Consider the following 26736-nt stretch of genomic DNA (forward strand, 5'->3'; position numbering starts at 1 on the left):
TGCCATCTCGATATAATCTCCGAGTGAATCAAGTTTCACGTGGCAAGGAGCCAGAGACTGATTTTAACACGGTCGTCACTGCGAAACTGATTCAGCCGCGTCGAATAAAAGAACTCTGTCTTCTCCGTAAATTGTCATCTCCTTCAGCGTGTATTTGTCGCCTTTCCCGTCCATGATTTACGTTCTAGTCCGCAATCGAGAACCAATCCCACGAGCAGAGACACGAATACGTTCAAAGTCACTTCGAATTGCATCGGTAAAGTCACTTTAGCTAACCTAGCTCCTACATAGCACAGTTCTGGTCATCAGACTGGTGTCCAGAATCCTCGAAGAACCAAAAATATCGAACTAAATGAAAACTGAACACACAAAAATCCAATAGCACTTCTAAAATCAGGATCTTGTCTCAGCCCAGGTCCTCAGGGCAACGTCAAACACCTCAGACTGGAGATCTCCTGTCGTCCAGGTCATCCACAAGTCTGAACTCGAAGATCCAGGTCCATGGTGGTGATTTTCTCTCAAAAATCATCAAGTGTCCACAGGGAAATCAGTGGGTCGTTAATAAGCGTGGCGCACGGAGCCAGCAGAGAACGGAACTGACCGCGAATGCCAGAAGTGTTCCGAGTTTGGAACGAGACTAGAGGCGAAACGTGGCTTGGTTCTCTCTCTCGGTGCGTGGCAGGCTAGAGAGGAGCGAGAGAGAGCTGTTGTACGTTCCCGTTCGCGACTGTATGCGTTTGCAGACGCTTTTGTGTGTGTCCTAACGTGTCTGCATGGGTCTGTGGAGAGGAGTCCACACGGTGGTGGCTGCGTGAGTCAGCTGGCGTGCTCTAGGCCTCGTGCGCTCGCACAAAGTCGGATCGTTAGGTCTCGACGATGGAACCCGGAGGGGGAACGCGGATCATTGTGATTCACGTGGTAAGTCGACCGGTGGTGGGCTGCAGAGAACGCCGTTTCACGAAGGGACGTGCCTGGACGAGGAGTTCCTCTTCCTTTCGTACCGAGAGCTCAGCCAGTGTAATAAATACGCCGGGAAACGAGAAAATCGGTCTTAATCGAGGCACCGTAATCAACGGTGGTGTGCTAGTTAGAGGAAAAATCCTGCGAACCTGGCTAGTTTGAAGCAACGGTGAAAGCTAGATAAGTCGATGGATCCGTGAATTTGAATTCACCCTTTGACTCCCTCGGGAGGAGCGAAGGTGTTGGACACGTGAAACGATTGGAGAGAGAAAACTAGTGGTTAAATTGATTTTCAATAAGATTCGATTTTCGATTAGTGTCTGTGGATGAGTTTCGTGGACAGTGGGTGGACGAGGACTGATTCTTTCGATTTGAGATGTGATAAAGGTGTGAAAAATTTGTGAACATTTTTTGGAGAGTGTATTTTAGAAGATCTGATTTTAACAATAAATCTAGTACAGTGTAAATAATTATTTTTTTAATTTTTGATTGAGAATCCTCATTTTCATTTCTTTTATAGGATATATGTTTTTTTAAATTCTGCATCCATCCCCTTTTTATCCATAGATCATTTAACAAGCCATGTTAGGTTTATTTTTAATTCATTATAAAGAAGCAAACTAGTGTCTTAGGAATGAAAAATCAAAAAGTGTACATGTACATAAATAACTGCAATAATTATGCTAATTGGTATTTCTGACTGCTGATGGTATTCGTGAAAGCTCATCTATTTCTTATATTCTTTTGTAATACTTTCGACTACTTGCTTAGTCTAGAAGATAATCTAAGGTGGATAATAATAGGTAATAATCGTTAAACTCGATTAGAGTATTATTGTAGATGTAAGTCTGGTCGATGGTACTTTCACTATAATCCTTAACGAAGAATTTACCTAGTTATCTATATTATAGATATCATCTATTCCCCGGTGTATTTCTCGATGGAATAAAAGACGGAAAAATAAGAATTAAAATCGGATATAGCGATATACGCTTTTACCTCGCGATAGAGCCACGTAATCTCGATGGAAGAAAGGAAACGCGAATTCTGTTATTTCCGTGGTGGAAAAGAAGAATTTCCATTCCATCATCGGAACATTTTTCCTTCGACGCGGAACGAGCCTCCTCTCTTTAATAGCACGTGATATAGACGAGCGTGAGTACCGTCTGGCTTTCAGTTAATAGAAATACATCTGTTATTTCCCCCATTGCGAATCCGTCGTTCCTTAAATAGTCGATAGAAATATACTTCCCAGCGGGAATCAAAGTTAGCAGAAAATAAGTGTTGCTCGCCACGATTACTTATACCACCGGTTACCAAGGATCCCTGTATACACAGCAATTAGTTATTCTGTTACCGAGAAACTCTGCAAGCTCTGTAATTAAGTGTTGTGTTGACGAAATACAGTGAGCTTTGTAGGTGGCGCCTCTGTTACCGGAAACCATGTCATCCGAAATGAACAAAATGAAAAACACTCTTAAATACTTTATAACACCAAATATTTGTGTAGAATGTACATATAGAAAATTATATTTTATATACATATAGAATATTTTCATATAGAAAATTTTCTCCTTTTTCTTTTTAATTTTGGGTTGTTTGTAATTCTCCTTCGTTTATTTCATGAATATTTCGAAATATTCGAAGAAGTTTTTATAAAGCTATTTGGATGTGATTTTAACGAAAACTTCTTTCGTCATAGCTGCTATTATACTTGAAATTTGTATTATTATTATTAGTATTCCAAAAATGAATACTTTATCTTCCTTTTTTCTTGCTCATAGTATATTTTTAACTGACTCTTTACCAACTGTACCTTAACCCTTTGCACTCGACGATTTTTTGGTTGAAGAAGAGTAGGAGTTCAAAGATTTTCTGCTATAAAGCTGACGATATTTTCTTGAACAGTGAATAAGAAACCGTATAATAATTAATACATAGAAGTATTTGATTTCGATATTTCGCACACCATTACATTACCTTAAATTTGACATATTAATTAATATCGAACTTCGAAATTTTATCAAGTGTCGACTGAAGGGCGCCTCTCGGGTTAATAATTAAATTTAAATAAATAATTTTAACAACAATTTAAAATCGATAATATAAATAATATCTTTCATATCATCCTCAACTTTGTGAAATGCAGTTGCACTACTTTCAAAGAGTATATAAATTATTCTAAAACTGGGGATGTTGACTAACATAGCTCTAATAAAGAGACACCCAGTACGTAAGTAAAATTGTGTCCGGCAAGAAAAACTTAATAACCTACATTACGTTTCACAAGGCACGCGACACATGGAAGGCTAGGGTTTTTACTTTCAATAAACCCGTCGTCACGGCGATATGACAATACCACTTTACGGCCGGAAACCCCTGGCAGCCATCGCGTCCCTTTGCAAACTCACTTACAGCGGTGGAAGAACGGGTATGCAAAAAGCGCCATAATCTTTTTTCGAAAAGTTTGCAACGCTTTGATATTACAGGGTTGCGTGAGTCGGTCCCTTGGCGAGTGCAAGCGTGAACGACTTATCTAATCCCATCACGTTTCTCCATAGCATGGGAGCTCGTCCTGATGATTTACTATCATGAAACGTTGCTAAGGACTTGAACGTGAAACACGTACATCGAGATCTCCCGTGATCGTGATTAAGTTAGACCAATCTCCATATAATTGGATAATCTTATTCCCTCATTCTCAAGGAAATACTTATAGTAATATAATAATAATTATTATTCGATTTGAATAATCATGTACGTCATAAAATAGCGGCTGCTCGGTGTAATTAATTTATTCCCGATTTTATTTAAGCGGAACAGCTGTGAATCTACGAATGATCTATCTCTCTTGAGAAGTTGTTCTTCTAACCCTTTCACGGCGCAGAAGATGAGTTCGTGAGGAACAAGTTGGGAAATAATTGTTTCTTTATCGACAAGATCTTTTGTACTTTTCTAGTAGATATGCGTGGCTCGACTTGTTCATGGGTAATAAATTTTAATTAACTACGTTGTTTATGGGGGTACTTACACCACGAAATTTATATTATACGTAAAAGCTTGCTTGAAACCTAATCGCTATATTGAATTCTGAGAGAATTAAGTTAGAGAAGACATTGAGAGAAAATTTGAAGTATTAAAGAAATCTGAAAATATTGTACATCGTTTAATTAAAATATTAGTAATTTTATTTAAGAAATTTTATTTCATTGTCCTAATATAATTATCTCGTTTAAGAGAATTTTATTTAATTATTCTAATTTATTAATTTATTTATAGAAAAATTATCAAAACTTGGTGAATATACATTATTAAAATTATAATTAAAAATATATGCAAGTGGACCTTGGCTCCAAAAAATCTAAATAGGAAATTTAATTTACAGAAGTCGTTTGCTCTGTAACAAGATATTTTTTGGAATATATTTAAATATATAAATAATGTTTATCCCTTCGACGAATAGCAAAAATCATCGAACCCAGACGAATATTTCTGGACCAGAAAAATAATATTCGGAAAATAAATAGATCAAAAAGATCGAAAGTATGGTAAGTGGTTTTAGCGAGATCCATCGTGACACGTGACGCGTCAATGGCGATAATTGACAAGCTAAGCGACAATGAGGACTGCAACTGGGAATTACGGATTAAAATTTCACTCGATCCATATCCCGTGGTGGATATGGGTTCTATTTCAAATGGAAGACCTAGGTCGGATGTACCGCATCGTTAATGCTCGCCGCGATGGGTACTTACTGGTTACCCGGTACGTAACTTAATAAATGTACGAAGCTGCAGTAAATAACTCTGAACCCGCGTTTTCACATAGCGCGGTGCTTTTTATCGTCGTGGAAGCCTGGCCAACGATTTTATGAACTATTCCCGACTGTCCAATGGACATGGACAGCGATTTTATTCGAAATCCATAACAGCAACAATCGAGATTCCATCTTCGATACTACACGAAACTTGAAATCTAGTAATGAGATTTCTCAGATGAAAGATCGTTTATTCTCCTTTTATTCATGTTTTCAATTGTATCATACAAAGTACTGTTATCCTTGAGTGGAGTATACAGGCTTGGGTTGGGCTGGAAGCTTGGATCACTATGAGAAAGTTAGACCTAGATGAGAAGGATCAGGCAGAGATCCAGATCGAGAATTTTATTCACTGAGACACATAGATTGTTTTATTTTCCTATTTAATAAATGATAGGGATTAATAATAATCATCGGTTAGTGATAAATGAGTCTTATCTTCATTACATCATAGAATAATAAAATGAATCTGTGCAGAAGTTAGGCAATCGAGTCAATTGTGTCACAGTGATTAAAATTAAAGTGATTAACTCTACTTTTTGATTTCTACTATTTATTCTATTTAATATTGTATAAAACGAACTCTCTTCTTATTAATTTGAAATATAAAATAGAAATAAAACGAAGTTACCGATTAGAATTAAATTTGACTCTCTCAGCCAAACCATGGTCACTGATTAGAATCAAATTTGATCTACGTTAGAGAAGATGAAAATTGTGGAAATTAGGATGAGGTGTTAAATACATATTCGATGTTACATTGGACGTAGAATTTAAATTCTGAGTAGAGAATGGAGAGTAGAAATGGAAGACGAAGAGAGGTGCGGGATTTGTAACAATCCAATTAAACACAATAATCAGGAAAATTGCATAATGGTTTTATCGGTTTATGAAGGATACACGTGACTTGCTAATTGTTCTCGTTAACCTATTTTTTTTAATATAAGTTCCGTTTGGGAATTTAAATATCGAAGAGAAGAATGGTCATCTAATTAGATCCCATGGCATTCCCTAATTGGAATGCTCTTCTTTTAATTAAGGAATGTTCTCTTCATTTTAATTATACATTAAACTTGAACTTCAAGCATCGAACTTCACTTTGATTAAGATTCAATGAACCGATTACGTTTATCGACTTCTTTTCAAACGGAGTTAATAAACATCTGGTTCATAATGAGTTCTTCAGAAACTCTTGTGAATTCATGAGGAATGTTTTAGATGAAATATTTCTTTCGCTGAGGAATATTCTGTTTAGTATCTACGATAGGAAATATTATTAAAATTAAATACTATTAAAATACTATTAAAATTTTAGCAAAAATTGTTTATATTTCTGAAATAAAAACGTGGCGATTTTTTAAATAAATTTATCCTCTTTTCGCTAAATAACATAGCACCTATTCGATACTAAAAGTTATGTTAAATAAAGGAATAAATAATATTCTCTTTGAATAGTTCAATATTCAACTTTGAAAATTTCGAAAAAAGATTACTGTTCGAATAGATTAACATGATAATCTTTAATTCAATTTAATGTTATCAAGTGTTGTACAATATCGTGATTCATTATCATAAATTAAAAACCTGTTTGCTCAAAATTAATATGTTAAACAGGATTTTAATTCGCTCCAAATTGATTCGTTCAACTCCAACGACTTTTATTTTCTTGCATTTAAAAAGAAAATTTCTATCCCGTTTACCTATTACACGAATAAGTAATAGCTTGTTCAGTGAGTGTTAAAATTTCCATCTAAATTACTATTATAAAATCAAAATTCCAAAACAAAGAGATTCTTCTTGAGCCACTAACTGCGAATGATTCATTATGTATAAAATTTGAATAATGCCACGAATGAACGAAAATATTAAAATATAATGGCGCACATCATACTCTTTTTCAATTTTCCTCAACACGCGATGATTTTGATCATGAATACAAAATGGAAACCAGAGAAGCTTGACTAGAAAATGGGAGACTATTAAAAAAATAACGGATACGTATTATTACTAGACGGTGTGCTCAAACGAATAAGTAGGTAAAAGAGAAGATTGCTGTTGACAATTGTTCCCATCCTTAACAATTGCATTGTACAATACTCGCGATGACGATTGTTCGCCACCATACTACAAAAGTAAGCAATTAAAAATGACATAACGTAGACGTCGATATTTCGCAATAAATTCCTACCGCGGAAAATTTTGTTAACCCTTTATATGTGCCAATACTTGAAAATACCAATTTTACTAAAATAAATTAAAATTAAATAAATGAAAAATTATTTATACTAATCATAGCTGATATTTAGAAATTGCCCAAGTACCCAAGTACAAAAATATTTTAAAAAATGAGATTCTTTCTATAATACTATTGCAATAAATATTGCAGTACTCCAAGAAATATGAACCACGTGAAAATAAACCCTTACATAGTCACTTCATGGAAAATCTAAAATTATTAAACAAAAATGATTAATAAATAATTTTATTAACATTATTAACAAAAAATTGTGTTTTCTCAACTGCTACCTATTAATAACTATATACAATAAAACTAAACTGGTGGAATTATGTCATTAAAAGAATTTATACGTAATACTTAATAAAAAGATCAATGAGGCCATCTGAATCAATATCACACTTTACAGTTCCCACGAGACATTAGAAGCCCAAGGCGAATAACGAACTAGCAACTTCTCGAGCAAGTTAACAATCTATATCAATGAATTAATTCTGAAATATTGCCAGAAAATCTTGTCCGCCCTCAAAGAACACGTTGCCATTAAACAGGCGCGTGTATCTAGTTCCTTGAACCAAACACCCGTGCAGCCAACTGAGGTTACCACGAAGACCAAGGAAACATGGCCTTCAGTTACAGGCCACGAGCCTAACCATGGAAACCTAACCAGCAATAAACTTCGCGATAGTACCCTACGTGTGTCTATTGTTCTGCTATTAACAACATTACGACTAACGTTATCATGTTTTATCGTATGATTGCTATCGTTAGCAATCATGCTGCCATTTGTTGAACGTAACGACAGTGTCTAACAGTCCAAGGAAATCTATCGTTACATAGATCGCATAATTCCATCAATTCCGTCAATTTAGTACGTTTATAAATATTTTATCGAGACATATACCATCGTTTATAATTATCTATCAACTCTAATCGTTTCGAAATTAATAATATTAATAAATTATTTGACAATAAGAGAAATTGAATGCTTCAACAGACAAGATATCTATTAATAAATATTTGAACTTTGAAATTTTTATGTACGACGAAAATTTGCGATGGTAGATGAAAGATTTTTCTATTTTTGTTCTTCGGTATCAACGTCAAAATCGATGTGAACTAAAACAGCGAGAAGCTTGCAGCAATCACAGAAACGGTAAATCTGACACCAGTCACTTCGTCAGAGTTAATAGTTCTACCGTTAAGCCTGCAACCCTTCAGCCAACAAAACGAATCGACCAAGAGATCAGCCAACACCGGGCAACACGAGAATACCGTTGTTTCCCCTGCTAGGCCGAGTCATCATTCATCACTCGTCGAGAAGTTTCAATTCTTAATTGAACCGATCACGCGAAATGCTTTTTCCCGCTTGTTGGAGATCTTTGTTCGAACCGGACGATTTATCTTCGGCCAGCCCCCGGAGCTGCGCTGTAGAGGATGTTTCCAGCGCTGTAAATGCACGCGTGCACAACGCAGCAACAACGCAGCCTATCCTATGCCCACACGCCTCCATCATTCACGAGTTCCCTGGATTCCCGCTTTCGCCTGCGCTACCCACGCTGCCTTCGCGCGCTTTTTTACCCGGTCACGGTTTGCCGGATTTCGAAATTGAAAAGAGAGGCGTGCTCCTCCGTGCACTATGCCTCGCGGTTTTAATCGAAAACGCGATTTTTCCATTTCCGTGACACTCGTGGACGTTCGGGATTTATGATCAATGGAGTCGTGGTGAGTCACGTGGGTGAGATGCGGACATCTTGGAAATTATTATATATTTATGGACTTTTCTGGTTTCGGGACTGCATTGCGAATTTTGTGAAATTGATTGCGTGGGAGTCACTGTATTCCTTGTTGAGAATTTTGGAAGCTTGCTATACTTGGGTATTTCGTTGTGTAGGGCACCCAGTGATCCAAGACGAATCAACTGGGTGATGAAAATTGCTATGCACTGACTCGTTTTACGAATTTCTTTCAGTTTCTGGTCTGTGTTGCAAATGTTGAAAACTTTGTATACTAGGTTTCATAATATGATTAGGTTAAGTTGAATTTTCGAATTATATAAATATGTGTGACACGGTGAGGATGATGAAGATAATAAGCGAGAGTATGATTGATAGAAAGTCTTGATTTTTATGGTAGTTTTTCCTCCTCGTTTATGGAAACGATTGAAAATGAATTGGTGAAGTTTTTATGCTGAAAATGAGGCCAAATATGAGAACATAAATCACGCTAATCAAGTCGGTAATTGATTTTGAAAGCATCCTAAATTGATTACCAAGCTACGCGTGGCGAACTATTGGTAGCTTGCTGAACCATTGCGACCCTGCTGTAATTACATTTTAACTGAGATAATTGAATAAAATTGCACGCGAATTTGCACATAGTATATTCAGAACCGAAATTAAAATTTTACATAAAATTTAACCGAATTTACGTTGAAAATTTCGAATCAATTTTCCCTCCATATATTACCTCACATCCCAAACACAAACCCGAGATAGAGCCATCAAAAGCGAAACAAGAATAACTCCTCCTCCTCTTTCTCCAAAAAAAATATATATATCACATAACCACGCCCACGCGTGTCCATTGAGAGAAAGAAAACAACGATCCAATGTGAAACGGTATCTTATATAACTCGAACACAGCTTCAGCTGTCTAGCAAGGATGAAACCACGCAATTTAAATGGCAGCATCGTGTAACGTGCGAGAAGCGAGTCGCATGCGGATTTACGAGGCACACATGACGAACGTTTCGATTACCCAAGAAGGAATCATCAAGGTGTGCCGCTGATTTTCCCTTGGAACGATAGCTCCGTGGATGCTGGCCGTGGAGGCGACGTTAATGTAAAACGTCCCGGAAAAGCCTCGATCGTGAGTGGTTCTAGCCTAGAGAGAGCACTGGTCGTGACCAAACGCGATCGATCTGTCAAGATCATTGGAGCAAGCACAGCTTTATTTAGACCGTGGAGTACAATGACACCGGCTGGTCGTAATTAACCCTCTGTAACCGGATTTTAGTTTGCCATTACCATCGCGTGTACACGGATGGAATACCTTACTCGGTTTTGCCCTCATCCGTTTGTCGTCGAGACAGGGAAAAAGAGATCGGAAAAAGATCGGTGAGTCTAACCGTAATTTCCTTGTTGTTCCACCTTGACTTAATCGTTCCAGTGGTATATTACAGTGTGATCTGGGCCGTGATTCTGTGCTAAAACGTGACACTGCGTTGGGTTACCGTGATGTCCGATTGGTGGCGCGCTTGGAGCTACCGCAGCACCATCTGAGACTTACCGAATCTCTTATATTAAGTACGAAGAAAATGTGATTGCATTGCTTGGTATTTTTTAATATAAATGAAACTGATTGGAAAATCTTTCTTTTCTATATAGATTCTTGACCATAGCATACTAATACAGTTGCAGAATAATTACCTTTAAAATTAAATAAATTAAACGAAATTTACATAGCTTGTATACATTTTGACATTCTATAACAAATAGTCTTACTACCCTACCAAACTCAACCTTCGTATACATCAACCTAGCAGATACCTTACTCGCACTAATGCCTAAGCACGCACCTAATCGCGCAACATGGTGCAGAGTCACGCAAAGCTCGCGAAACCGTACAGGAAGATGCAGAAGTATTATTTACGTTAGTCACCGCTAGATATACAAAGTACGAAGATCACGTAGCATCCATCCAAATTGAACGCGTGCAAACTCGCAGTTTCCTTTGCTGTAAACATAGACATCGAATCCTCGTTACCAAGCCCAGAGTCCTGACTAGCAGCAAGTAGAGACCATTGAAACCAACTGCGCTGAGTCCAAACTAGCAGTCTCGTCAGGTAGTGCAGCGCTGTGCACTTGGTCCGCGTCAGTCTTCAGATACGTGACTTCCAAATCACATAGCTGTATGGGTCATCAGACCAGAGAACAGAGTGTGCTGAGAATTCTATTGATCCATCTCGCCAGTGTTCCGAAGTATCTGGGACCATAGGATGAATGCGTGAACGAACTGTGTGAATACAAGTACACTCGCCATTCGGTTATTTATCCCCTAGCATGGAGAGAGTGAAAAAATGTTCAGGAGGTAAATGGCGAAGGCTATTTATAGGAGACGAAGGATGAATACGTTCCAAGCTCTCAACGAAGCCGTTCGACCGTGTGAAACGATGATGATGCCCAGTGAGACGAAACCAAACGATTCCAGATATTGGCTCCTTTCAGCTTGCCTTCGAAAATCGTTTCAGCCGTTCTGTAGTCTTTCTTTGGAAAAATTGTCATTGGAGACTGTTGGTACGAAATTCTCAATAATTAAGTAGCCTTTTTTGGCTCCTTCTTTAAGTAATCACGCAGAAAAACGTGTCCTTTTGAGGGAATTAGGAATTAGGAGTTAAGCAACGCCTAACCCTCCGTGTGAAGAGTAGATCGAAGAGGTTAGGATCGTCGATCTCCACGTGCCTTGTAAATTCAAAATTTCGATTTTAGAAAGGAATAGAAGCATCCAATTAACAACACTGATCTTCTCTCACAGACTTTTAGAACCATATTCGAAATTTCAACTATCCAATGATAAAAATTTCCTTAGTATCAAGATTTTTTCTCACAGACCTAGCCACCAAATCTATCTTTCATACTCTTCCCAAACTTCCAACTCTCCAAATAAAAAAAAGGAAATTAAAACATCGTTAAATCTCAAAATGTCTCATTAAATTCTACCTAAATTACTCAACGGCAAACTTAACCAGCAACCAGGGAACATTTAATCTCATTATCATACAAGCAACTCGTGAAGGAGCCCGCAGAGCATAAATCAAACGGCGCGAAGCAGAGACGATTTTTGCGAACCGTCAACGTTACTTTCTCTCTAAAATGGAACTACATTTTTCAGAGTTTCGCGAAAGCTGCTCGGATCCCTATGAATCCGATGACCCAGATTATGCCGCTACTCCCAACAGAATCTTTCGCGAGATATTGCGACCCAAAGTACCGAGAGCTAACCAAACTTCATGCCCTCGCGCTTTTCCGCCTCGGACAACTATAATTCTCGATGTTTTATCCGCGACTAATGCTCCGATACCTGTTCTCGAGGCCTCACTTGGAGGAAATCATCCTCGGCCGGAGCAGGAAACGTACCAGAGGACGTTCGAGCATAGTGATCGAATACGTTTCGCGAAACGCATTCGCTCGAATTAACGTGATCCTGAGTCACTGTCCAACGACTATTTCTGGAATGCACAATAATACACCGGTGACCAATTTGTGGATTGTACAGTCGGTGGAAGAAATATCACGGGGAGGTGCACGAGGTCGACGAAATTTGCATATTCGATGGCTCTGATAGGGTACTGGAAAGAAGTTGGATGAAGACGTGGACGTGGGATATATAGGGTGGCTGGAAACTTAATTTCGATGCAAAGTACTTGATATAAACGTGATGATGGATGTTTGACCTTTAAATGACCGTGAAAAATCTTGCAAAGGTCAGGATTGAATTTTGTTATAGAAATTTTTGTAATTCTTCAGTTCGGGATAGGTTCTTGGGTGGTACTTGTAACACTTAGAATCCTTTTATACGTTGAGTGATTTGGATAGAAACTACTTGGTACGATCATGATGATAGATGTTCGACCTTCAAATGATCTTGGAAAATCTTGCGAAGATTAAGAGTAAATATTTAATCATTTTTTAATTCACAGTTGATTTTTGGATCAGGTACTTGTGCTCTTTTATTGACTGTATTTGATACGTGAAATTTAAAAATCGTTAGGTGTTATTAAAACATTACTCACCGATTGTTTAGTCTCTCAAAATTTTAGATTTTTGAAAAGCTTTCTAGAAATGTTCGTAACTATTATATTTGTTGTAAGATTGTAAATTGAAGGGTACGTTATTTTTTAGTTTCAACAATGTTGGTAGCTGTTACGGTACGTGATGTTGTTATAGTATTCTCTCCAACGCAGCAGAGAATTAAGCGACACACCTTAGATTAGGTACTTCGTTTCCGCAACATTAATCAGCGGAAACAATTTAAGGCTTAAAGATCCTTCTAGATAGCATCGTCCATAGAGCATCTTATATATTTCTACACGCAACAGTGTATTAATCAAGGCATAAGCTGAAGTATCGAAAGAAAACAACACGAATATTTCTACCAGCCTTTATATTAAAAATATTCTAAAAAATAAAAATCATATATTTCTATTACAAAAACCGATCTATATTTCTAACATGAGATAATCGTTAATTTCTGTTTACCCTGCGATAATAAAAAGGTTAAGAGATGCATCGAGCACTGATATCGATAAAATTTTATAGATGCAAACTAATTTGTACCAAAATTATTATAATATAAAGGAAATAAAACAAAATTGCGAATAAATAAAATCTTTCTTAAAGATTTCAAAAGCTATAAATATACTATTCTATTTTAAATAAATATAATTCACAATTTAAAATTTTTTGTATATTTTAATACTTATAATATTTTATATTTTTTTCATATTCCTTAATTTTTTATTTTATTAAATATATACATCACAGGCACGAATTTAATATTCTCTAAATTTTCTACCCACACAAAATCTTATTGAAATGGCAACGCGACAGTGGCGCCCCCCTAACTGAGCTATAAGTTAAGCAATATCTAGATTCGAAACAGGCGCGCTATGAAAATCGCTTTCTTCCACTAATTTCTCTTTATTGAGAGTGAAGTGCACGCGTGTCAAGCTATGCTCGATCGGCTGTACACGCTTCTCGGTTGCACCTCTTTTTCCTGCGTGTTCTCTCACAGTTTTCACCTGGGATAATTGAACGAAATAACGTAAAGTAATTCCCGACGCTAATGAATAATCTGCGCAGTAATGAACTAAAACGAACGACCAGTTCTTCTATCGTCAGTTTCTCGTAATTCACAGCTGTGCATGGTGGAATAATTACAGCTGTTAGTGGATGAATAATGAACTCATTGGGATAAACCTAAGTGCCCAAAGGCGCGATGGTCACGTGCACTAACGTCTTTAACATCGATCCTCCTGTTACGCGAATTAATCGGGTCAATCCGATAACTCAAATTTCAATTTCGATCCAGTTATTGCCCGAGCTGTACCAGATTATATGTTATGCCAAAGATTATGTCAGATGGCGAATTTATCACGAGGGAAATTAGATGGTGAGAAACGATTATTGAGATGCAACAGACTTCGGCAAAATGACACAGGGACAACAACTTGCATTCTAAAAAGTAAGTAGTATATTGTTTTATCTGAGATTGATATGGGTAGTTGTGAAAATTTATTATGAGAAATATAATGGAAAATTTAAGATTGTTTCTTGGAGACTATTATCGTATGTCTTTTATTAAAATTAGCACACAAAATAGTGCATTTTAAAGTGTAAATAATTTATTTTTGGATTGGTGAATGAAAACAATGGTTATAGAAGCTTATTATGAAAAACACAATGAAAAATTTAAGATTTGGATAACCTATTGAAGATTATTTTTGTAAGCCTTGTAGCAAAAGTGACACAGAGATAGGATCATATATTCTGAAGAATGAACAATTAACTTTTCTATTAAGGAATGAAAATAGTAACTATAGAAATCTTAAGAAAAGCATAAAATGGAAGAAAGTTTAGGATTGTTTATTAGAAATTATTCTTGTACGTCTTCTGATAAAATGACACAGAGATGACGTTACTTATTCTAAAAAATAAATTTTTCTACTAAAAAATGAAAACCGTGACTGTGAAAGTATTTTGTGAAGACTGAGGAAAATTTTTAATTATTTATTACAAATTTAATCTTTTCTAAAATACCTTCTAATTGGTAATTTTATATCCTTCGTATAGTTAATTCAATCTAACTTTAATTTCGAAGCAAGTATTTTTCCTGCCTTTTATCAGTAATAAGGAATAATAAAAATTGCACGAATATTCACCTCTTCTTCTTTTAATCTTCCTTTAATGACTTCCTATCTTCAACCTATTATCTCGAACTTGAAGGATAAACTTTAACTTGGAATTTCTCTTCTAAAGAATCACCCAACCATTATTACTCTCGCGAAGAAGAATAAAAATTACAAAATTCATCCAGGGAATTAAAAAACTTACAATTATGCACACGAGAAAAATGAAAAAGAAAATATTCCCTTATTTCCATTTTTTTGCATTACTTTTCATAAAAATAATCTACGAATCGAATTTTACTTCATTCGCTTATCACCATATCACTTTTTCCTATTATTGATATATATAAAATTTAAGAGAACTCTTTTATTTATTTATTTAACCCTCAATTCTTGAGAAAATTTTAAAATTTTGTTAATATTTAGTATTCTCCTCTTATAATAATTAAACTTCTTAAATCCCGCTTCTAAAATAGGATATCAAAGGCTATATATTCTATTAAAATCTATCCACAACAATTATCAGATACTCCATTTCTCAAATGGACACAAATAAATCCCTTCCCTCCTAACCCCAAAAAATTCCACTTACTGTAACTCAAATTATACCCCTGTTGAACTTCCTATTCAACTCTGAACCTCTCCAACTACCTGCATCAAAAATCCATCATCGACAGTCGATGCAGCCTCCTCCTCGCAGTCCATCTCATCCCAATGGCTAGGATACTTTCCCAAAAGTTCGCGTGACTGAAATCGAATTAATCAGCGTTAAAAAGCGATTCCTTTCACGGCTGTAGCAGAGGAAAAAAGGAACGATCGACTGGCAAATCCGCTTTCTTGCCAGAGCTAGATCCCCGACACCTTTTCTTTTCCTTTTCCAGAGGAACACGCGGCTGTTCGTTTGGGCCTGGGCCAAGCTCGACCGTCGATAACGAGGTCGCTATGATGCCTACATATTGATTGTTTATTGCTCACCGGTTTGCGCAAGCTACCATGTGCCAAGATTAACGGTGCAAACGGAACCACGAACCGCACAGGACAATGGGAAGTTCGACTCTCGAGTAGAATGGACAGTTAAGCGGTCGGGAGGAATGTTGCTCACGAAGGAGAGACCCTGGACTTGCGTTTGGAATATTTATGACACGTGTTTCACGTGTTAATGCGTATCCGACATGCTGCGAGGAATGAAGGCTTTGATGGATTCGAGAGACTCGATGAAGTGCGTTGAAAATAGCAGAGATTTAGATCTCGTGAATGGGATGGGTGGAGTTATGTTTGTGGAATTCGGGTTAAGTTCAATCTGAATCATCCTAAGGAAATCGGGATTTTAATTGAGCGTGAAAAACTCGAGGATTTATTAACACTCGTGTAAGTGATTTTACCTTTTTACCCGCTTTTTAGATTTATTTGGTTATTTTTTTAGACACACTGAAATTGGGATTTTAGTTCACTGTACAAATTTCGAGGACTTATTAGCCCTTTGCACTCGGCAATTTTTTCGTTCCAGAAAAATAGTAATTCGAAGACTTTCTGCCATAAAGTCGACGATATTTTTAAAACAGTAAATAGGAAATCGTATACAAATTAAAATAAAATAATAAATTATTTTATTTCGATATCCCACACATCGTTGGGAAATTCTAAATATAATATATTAATTAATATCGATCATTAGAATTTAATTAAATAGCAACTGAGGGTTAACAATAGAATTATTAAATCATTTGCTTCTACAACTACTTTACTAACAAAACTACCTATAAAATTAATATTCTCTTACTCAGATAGAAACGTGATTATTCGTTCCTATTCCTCTTCATCATATCGCTACAATTATTATCATTTTTGTATAATATATTTAGCTACCCAATAGTTTCGATGTTCACCAAAATGGCGCCATATGCAGAGGATGATAGAATTAAACGAAACGGTTCCTGAGATTTATTTTATACCTGAATCTGTACTAAAGTTAGTCGGTTCTACGTACTTTGCTACGTGAAGGGAATAAAGAAGTCAATATCAGATTCTATCTGTGTACTAATTTCATTTGTATTTTGGTCGAGGAGCAACGGCGAATGGAACAAAAGCGAGAAAAGTTTGCTAGGTTTAGAACCAGTTCCTCGGCTACGTGATCGATAACGATGAGAAAGATTTATCTACGAAATTATATTTGATGCTCGAATAGGAGCAGTTTGAGCGAGTGGGGTTGGCCAGGTAAAGAGCATCGAACCACCGATCTATTTTAAATCTTCCATTTATCGATGTTACTTTTCCATCGTGGCATAAATTTATGCCTCCAGCTTATCTGGCTACCTCGCGATACAAGATGCTCTTAAAATTTCGTAATTTCTCTCTGGCTATCTCGTACAACACCGTGAAACACAATTCTAATCAATTCGACGTGTCTGCGTAACCCGGTAACCCAGTATTCTCGAATACATGAACACGCATAAAAGGCAATACGACAAATAAACCTTGGGGTGTGCATGCAAATATTCTACAGGCCTTTTCACCGGCAGAGAAATAAAACGTACAAAAATGGAGGTGGTGTGCTGGAAATATTTGCAGCATTTGTAATAGAAATTGCTGCATTTTCTCTTTTCAGAATAGGAAACACAGAAGCAATCGTTGATATAGAAATTTATAGAATTTGTGTTAAATATTATCTAGAATATTAATTATTCCGAGTAATTTATTTAGCACACATTCTAAACCACGATTAAAATTTTCCTACAATTTTTATTCTTTTCTACTTGCACTGTGTAATTTCATATTATTCTTCTAGGATATACTATAATTCCAAAAAATATTATTTGGAATTATTAATAATACTGTCTTACAAGAAGATAAATAATTCTATTTTCTATCTTTTACAATCTTTTACTATTAAATAGTTTAGTTAATTAGTTTAATTAGTTTTCGCTAATTGCTTATATTTCCTATCCAATCCCATCTTGCTTTTCTTTTCTGTAACAAATTATCATTTTTATATTTACATCCTGATCTTTATTTCCATACTTCGTATTAACCTGTATTCTACCATAAATTATTCACATGTAACAATTTTAATAACATTTAATCACTTGAAGGCTACTACTACTCGATTATTGCTTCAATTTCCTCCATAATTCTCTGTGATATTTCTCACCCACCCCAATCTTTCGTACCATACTACGCTACCTGTATATGTTTATATTACATCACTAATGAAGCAACGTACCACGCAAACAATTTACTTCAAAGTACACCGCTCCATAAAGCGCGCAATTTTTCAGAAAGTGCAATTTACCCAGAAAAATGCCAGCGTCAAAGGCGGATTCAGTGCGCCAAGGTCCACGAAGTGCCTCCACCTGTCCTCTTTTCGCTGTATTTTCTCCAACGCGACGCAGAATTAAGCGACACGCGAGTATCGCAAATCCTACTGGAAATAAACCATCCGCGATGGTGACATCGAACGAGGGGGTCGGGTTTCCAGGAACACGACGTTTTCGAACACCGTGTTCCAAGGACGAGTTCCGCGCTTCATTCGAAGTCAGCGACAGTGGCGTAATTAAACGGATAATTACGAGTATGCGTTGCGATTCCTGGAGATCCTGCATGCCGTGCCAAAAAAGTCTCCCGCAGAGAGGAGGTGGTTCTGAGCGCAGGTACAGGCTCGTTTTACCGTGCAATAAATAACCTTGCGTACAGGAAACGACGCCATATTCGTCATAGCGTCGCGGCACGGGAACAGCACTCGCGTTGTCGTCTGCACGGCTACCCGTGAACGTGAACGTGAACGTGAACATGAACGTGAACCACCGGTCTACAAGGGTCTTTGTTCAACATGAAAAAAATTCGACACTGCAGATTTAAAGGGTTTTCGATCATGTTCGTCTGTTTGGACGCGACAGTCGTCATTCTAGAGAATTCAAGAGCTTGTAAATACGCGTATTCTAAGCTTGGATGTAGCAGTGATGAGAGTTTCGAGTGTTCAATAAATGTTCACAACGTGTATTTTAATTCTTTGGTAACTAATCTTTGCTGTTAGTCTTTGCTTCTGGTCCCAGTCCATCTGTTTAATTTTTCAGTTCCACTGAGTCATCGATATTAGTCTATTTAGAGAATTAGCCTAAAGTTTCAGGTGAATATTCGACGTTTAAAACGTGTATTTCAATTCTTTATTAATTAATCTTTGCTGTTAGCTTTTGGCTCTAGTCTTGGACTACCTGTTCAACGTTTCTGCTTTATAGATTTAGCTTAACAGTATCAGTCCACTTAGAGAATTAGTCTACCAGTAACAGAAGATATAAAGTACAACTTCAGTTATAACTATTGTAACTACTGAATCTGTGGAACCTGTATTTTAATCGGCAATTCATCAGTCTTTGCTCCTAGTCCCAGTCCAACTGCTCAATCTCTCAATTTTATAGATTTAGTCTGTCAATACCAGTCTATTTAGAGAATTAGTCTACCAGGGACAAAAGACGTAAAGTACAACTTCAGACAGACATGTCAGCAGTGATAGAAAGTTATGAAAGCATGTAGCACCAACATGTATCAGTAATTTAAATTTCAAGTGGCTATTAAATGTTTATAATCTACGTTTTAATCCCTTGAATTATGTGGTCTGCAGGTTGTCTGAACTTATGGTTTTACTGTCTAGTCATTTATGGTTAGCCTTTGTTCTCCTAATCCACCCAGGCAGGCTACTAGTTTTACAGAGCTATGATTTTTGACTAGTCCATTAATAACAAAGACATGAGGCATACCTCAAACAGACATTAAGAATAATAGAAAATCGTGGAGCTAATAAATAATAGCAGTGATTCAGATTTGAAGCGATCACTGAATGCTTAAAACCTACATTTTAATTGTTTGGATAGCATAGTCTGTAGATTCACTGGATTTATGACATCATCGTCTAGGTCATCTATCAGTTCGTTATTCATCATTGTCAGTCCTGTTCTCTACACCTAATCCATCCAGTAGATCTCTATCTTACAGACCTAAAACTTTTGGCAATTTGCTAATACAGAAAACACGAGGCACTTCTCCAGACAAACTAGTAGTAGGAATAAAATTAGAAAGACAATTGATGTACCAATAACTCAAATTTCTAGTGACCACTGAATGTTTGAGTACACGTTCTAACTGTAGCATGACCTAGAGATTCCTCACCTTTATGACTTAATTGCCTAGTCATTTATCATCTCTACACCCCATCACTATTAGCCTTTATGCTCCACTTGTAGTCTATCTATTCTACCTTCCATTTTCTAAACTTCGAATTTTTGTCTAGGCTACCAATCACGAAGAAGGAACAAGACACACCTATAGCTACACCCTCTGGGGCCCAAAATATAAAACAGAGCGACACTGATCCTTACAGAATGCATCTTACGATACAATAAATTCTCATAGTATATTCATTCACTCGGATATTCTCTATATTTATGTTATTGTTGTGAATTTAGTACGTCAAGTGAAATCTACCATTAGTCTAGACATCATTTGTGAAAGAATCTGTAAGTTGAACGAGTTCAGAAATGACGATCTCCTTATCAAAGATCAAACAAACTGAGCTAATCCTAGATTTTCATTAAAGATTACAGGTTTTCGAAAGCAGATAATAAACGAACGTTTGAAGTGTTCGACTGAAAAATTAGCAGACTGGAAGAGGCAATCTGATTAAGGTGATTCATCAACGCGTCTAAACAGGTTAATCCTTCTCCTGGGTACAATAAGCAGGTTAATGTCGTTTCATGGTGTCGTGCCAGGCGAACGGTTTACAAATTATTTCTAAATTTTATTTTATTAACTTTCAAGGAATTATACGTTGACATATTTTAAACTTCACTACACCATAAATTATATAACGTGGTTAATTACCATGTTTTCCACTCGCAACTCTGCGCATGTGTTTCATCAGTCGTAAGTAAATTATCAAGCAATCCTGTTACCGGTGCATCCAAATATTAATTAACCTATCGATTACGAACACGACCCTAGAGCATAAATTTCGCACGATTTTAATGTCGCAGAGATGATCAGTAACACTCGTTAAGAAAGCTAGTGACTCGACGCGAGAAGAAACGTATTTCAATTTTATTATCGCCACTTTAACCTGCATTTCATATCCACAGAGGTGCAATCGAGTTCTATTTAAGGTACGATCAATAAAAATCGGACATGTGAAATAATAGTCATTGGGGAAATTCATTTTCCATTCGCGAAATTCATCGTACACGATGCTCTTTGTGTATTTCGCGGAAAATCGATACGTTATCTTTGTTTTCTCACTTTGTCATTCGTATCATGCTCCTTTTCTTTCATTGTAGTCACCGGAAATAACGAAGTGGAACAGAGTGATACAATCTTCGTAAAGGCACACTATTAATCCAGAAGAAAATCGCTAGGTAACATAAATCAACTCTGACACCTCATCAAGTGCGTTAAACGCGATAATTATACATTCGCTGAACGTATCGCGAAGCATTTCCCCATAGTACGTATCTCAATGACGAAAATAACGGCTTCAAAGAACAATCTTCCGCGGTTTGCTGATGACCCACGTGCAGAAGAATGCGGCGATCGACTAAACGAGTGTTTGGAATCGATTAAATCCTCACTCACTCGATTTGTTCCATGGTCCACCTGGAACTTCCAATGTTTACTACGTATATGATGAAAGAAAATTCCAAAAAGGTAATAACTCAATATTATGAGAATTTATTTCAATTATATTAAAAATTATTTTTTCTTCAATTATCTTTTCCCTTTGAAATGTTTTTAGTGAATAAAAATTTAAATATTATATAATTATAAATCTGGGCACTTCCTTGCTTTGCGATTTTCTTTGGTCACTATTGATATTCCAGATTTAAACAATTTTTTTTCCTATATTTTTTAGTCTCAAAAAATGCAATACCAAATTATAATTCTGAATTTAATAAAATTCTTTTCTCGGGATTGACGGTATAGTAGATTTAATTAGTTGTTTATGAAATTGTTTAACTATTAAATAATCTGAAAGTCAAATTATAATTTTATATTTTATAAAATAGAACAGGTCCCTTTAGATACTGAGTCCATATGCAAATCACTGTTGGAACACTCAGATTCATGTCCAAACATTATGTGAATTTTCGGTAATTAAATTTTCAGTAAATAAATACCACTAATTCAATGAATAACTAAATATCATTTTTTTCTATTATTATAAAAATTATGTAATTTATTTGAATGCTATTAAGAGCACAACAACTTATCGTGATTGGACGGAAGAATGCGGTAGTTGGTCAAGCTGGAATTAAATCGATCCAATATTAGAAAAATAAAATTGGACGAGAAAGTCGAACGTGACTATTGCACGCAACAATTTCCACATGTACATTCAGACTTCATTAATTACGAGTAATTGGAATATGATACAAGAATACGACTAGCATGTAACGAGCATTGGTCACGAGGATTTGCGCAGAGATATCTTCTCATTGATCGAACACGATGCTCTCTTCTTATACACTCGAATTAGTTTCGTTCGTCATAAAGTTATCATCGCGACAAATTTTTGGTAATTAATGTAATTAGCGAACGTGGTTAGTTAATTATTAAACTAATGGTCTATCACGAGATTTGGATTTTGCGAAATTATGAAATGAAATTTTGTGTGGGAGGTTCTAGTTGATACTGATCACCATATTTCTGCTATTTAAATTATAAAAGTGAAAAAAAGTGAAAGAGGAAAAAACACTGCTATTTTATGTAATGTTATAAATTATAAAAGTTTTTAAGCGAATAAAAAATTATTATAATGGAAAGTATTAATATGTTACCTGTTTTTCGATAGCCTATAAAAATGAATATAAAGATGAATTAAGTTTAATATTACACAAGACCAGTAATAAAGGAAATAATTTTAATGATGTATGTACAAGCATAGTATATAAAGCATTGTACAAGTTAAGAATTACTTAAATCATACATTTTTTACCTTTACATTTGGTCTTGGAAAGATATAAAATCTTTTCATTAGAAACAATGGTCTCGTTTATGTGTCTAGTAATTCAAGCGATACCTATGCACTGTGAAAATTATTACTTATTTATGTACTGCAATTATTGTTCCTTTATTATTATATAAAGGTAAATAATTTAAAACAAAACTGAAGAAAGAAAACAACCAATTATATATGATATACTAGCAAAATTAAACTCGTAGGTAAGAATATAGAATGAAAAATTTTATACAATTGGAACCATAAACTAAGATTAAATTTTTTAGCTTACATAATAGTATAAAAACATGAAAAATTAAATAATAGAGTACAATTCTCTAGTCTATTCCTTTAGAAATAAAATTCATATGCGATTCCTTTAATACAAAAGTAATATTATCTATGAACTGTCACTACACAGCATAATTTCTACGGTTATATCTACATCACTAAATTATCTGAACAAAAACATATCACCATTTGTAGGAGATGAAAACATGTACAAAAATAACACCTAAAAACGTATACTCCAATTCCAATACCATAAAATAATCAACATAAATAGTCTAACACTGTCGCTTTGTAAAAGCAATGGAATGACTACTTCATTATTAACTGAATTTTAACTCTAATCCAATTTAATAACTCTGAACACATAAATTTGGTCATCATTTTGCAGATCAATGATTGAAAGCATAGTCAACGCTATTACGGTATGAATACTTGTACCTATATCGCATATATTCCTCACGTCAATATACTGCTCCATTTACTATATATCACAATTAATATAAATTATTACCACTTATTTTATCTATTAATCAGTAATTTCGTATCAATTACTTTCATCAAACTTCTAATCTGTAAAATGATAACCTTCATGAGTGGTTAGTAGCACAGTAATAGTGGAAAGTAAGAATGCCAAATATATACATACCTGACGAGAATCGTAGGCGTCGAAGTGTTCGGATTCGGTTGCACCGTAATGTTGCTCGCCGGCAGGGCCCTTACGTCGATCGTCACCCGCGTTACGATCCATTGCGTCGAAAACATGGACGACCGTATCGGGTACGCCGTCACACGTCCGATCCTCCGTCCTCGGGGCAGATTCCTCTGTTTTGCCCTTAACGAAGAGGCGCGAGATCGCACTCCACATTCAACGAAATCACAGCATCCGCGACGGTTGCAGCGACGATCCGTTCGAACGGGTCCTTGTTCTCGTCATAGCCGGCGAGGCAATGTGTTCAAAGTATTTCGCGTTATTCGACACGCACGCACGTATATTTCTTCTGTCACGGGATCATCGGGTACATTTACGAATCTGCTTCGAACGATACGAACGCTCTCTTGGAAAGACGCGAAGGTTAGGTGGCACGAATACCGCTGAATTTTCTTCAAAGTAAGGTTAGAGTGTGCGCTTGGACGACCGTAATATCGCTCACGGTCAGATTATTCGCGTTAGAACGGTACCACCTTCGTCTTCCAGTTCATTTGATACACACGATCGCGCGCGAATCGTTGATTCAGAATATTTCTAACGAGGTCGGTAACGAGAAAATTTAAGTGATCACAGGCTATTTTATGGCTCGTGCCGGAACACACACAAGGCTGCGATAGACACGATGTTTTGAAACTTCGAGCAGCGTTCCCTCGACATGCAGCGCCGTACACAGCGCAATTAAAAGTTGCAGTCGGGATAATGCCGGCTTACGATAAAACACTCACAAAGGACGAACAGCAACAACTAAGGACACTGTGTCTACCGAGGACTCTGCTATTTTTGTCAGCAACTCTCCTCGCACGTTCCGCACTCCACGGGCAATGTGCGAGCTTCTCTATCGATTTTGCGCGAAACAGTGGAAAAACCAAATGTAGGTATTAAATTCAAAGTCACGAATGCGTATCACCCTAGAAATTCGAGTACGTCTTTCAATTCAACTTTTTCGAGAGATATCTCGGGTGGTCGATTCTCTGGATGGGTGTTGCAAAAATGTTATTGGCACCTGTAAAAGGGGCGTACCTCGCGCAACTCTATTTCGTTGAAATAAATAATGAATCCTCCCGTTTTTCAAACTCAAATTTAAGCCGTGCTTCTTATTCGTTTTGTAAAATTTTTCCATATAATTAAGCTATGGTCCAGATATTCAGATTCTTAGTGACAGCGGCACGAAAGCACACGAGAAGACTCCTGTCGTACACAGCACAGACTTCGCACTAGCACCACTAACGATTCGTTGATTTTATACAATCGTTACTACCTACTTTCCGCACGAAACGCCCGAAAATCACAATTGCATATATCGATAAACATGTATTCTCAAGTACGAAACATTGTCAGCACGAAAAATCATCATTTCGCACGAACATCAAGTCCACGGCACGTTCGCCGTCCATCGTGAAAACGATCATCGATTTAAAGCGAGAATATCGTTCAGCGATACATCGAAGCGTATTCGAGATCAGTCGCCATATTTACTTTAGTCGAGTCAAATCACAACGATATTTCATAAGAACGATAATGTAGTTTTTTATTTTAATTTAAATATGTAATGAATTTTGGAAACCAATGTTATCTTTGAATATACAGTAATTTTTGAGATTTAATTTCAACTTCTGGTATCCGAAATTTTCGGGTCTTAACATGATTATAAAAAAAATTCTCGACCCCACTTTCACTCGAAATTTTAGTTGCACACCCCTAATAATTACTATGATTACTAACCGATGTATATTTAAACAAAAATCAAAAGATTCTCAAATGGAATATTAATTAAAGTCGTGTTAACTTTAAACACATCTTAACCAAGTGTGATCAAATCTTATTGGTTAGAGCGTAGATAGAACAATCACGTGACTATCAAAATTCTCGAATCGAATGGTTCGTAGTGACAACTGATTCTTTCATATCCATTTCAAAAACTTGCAACTTTAACAGTTTCGTGACGAACTTTATATGATGCAACAGTGAAACCGGTTCTTTACCGAATTTGATATGTAATGTATTCAGTATAGGATATATACTTATTTCTACACTACCTTGCAGTCCGAATTAAATAATATAATTGAGTATGCATTACGTTATATTCAAAACAGTTTGTATCACACACGAAGCAATTTATATAATATTTCCTATAGTTAATAACATTATCGAAAAGAAAGTGTCATACTAAACTATATCTTGATGTAATGTTACGTAGTTCGTGCATATGGTGCCATCTATCAGCCGTCATGATAACTTATATAGTGTAAATATTAAAAAATTCAAATATCGTATTTTTATTTAAGTACAATATTTTTTTAAATAACTGCATTTTTGTGATACAAATTAATGTAATCTATCTGTACATAATATTTATTTCTTTATTTATTTTCAAATAAAACTGTTCTACAAATTTTAACTTTTCCTCAAATCTATAATATCCATTGAATACTTCTTCCCTTCTCTTCCTGTATATGTATCCACAAACGAGATTGCTCCATCATCTTTGGTTTTCGAAAACTATGAGTTCTTTCTAAAAGTACATGATTTTTGGCTAAAATAGGAAATAGCACGAAAACTAAAAAAATTGGAATATTCGATCTTATTTGAGACTGACTTCAAAAGTCAGTAAACTGATATCCGCATTTGAAAATTATTAACAATCATACGATAAAAGGAGAGAAATAAATAATTCATGAAGAAGAGGGCAGATAGAAGGACAACAACGTGTATTGTGGCGGGAAAGTCACTTGTAACGACATCTGGCGAACTTTGCCCAAAAGGTTCGTACAAGCTGTCCATCATTATGCAACGAAAGCTCTTAATGGGATCACACGTGTAAGATGCGAGTATTAAA

General features: G+C 36.0%; 1 protein-coding gene across 12 annotated transcripts in view; it reads right to left on the reverse strand.

Moving 5' to 3' along the window:
- Patronin (calmodulin-regulated spectrin-associated protein patronin) overlaps positions 1–24637 on the reverse strand; it is a 149560-nt gene extending 124923 nt beyond the window's left edge. For all 12 annotated transcript variants that reach the window (XM_017904722.1, XM_017904719.1, XM_017904714.1 and 9 more), the window contains exon 1: positions 23838–24637. In XM_017904722.1, the coding sequence (XP_017760211.1) occupies positions 23838–24056 (219 nt within the window). In that variant the 5' untranslated portion in view covers positions 24057–24637. The remainder of the gene's footprint in view (positions 1–23837) is intronic.
- Positions 24638–26736: the final 2099 nt, after the last annotated feature.

Source organism: Eufriesea mexicana, unplaced genomic scaffold (genome assembly GCF_001483705.2).
Source record: "Eufriesea mexicana isolate 0111107269 unplaced genomic scaffold, ASM148370v2 scaffold3062, whole genome shotgun sequence".
Classification (NCBI taxonomy): Eukaryota; Metazoa; Arthropoda; class Insecta; order Hymenoptera; family Apidae; genus Eufriesea; species Eufriesea mexicana.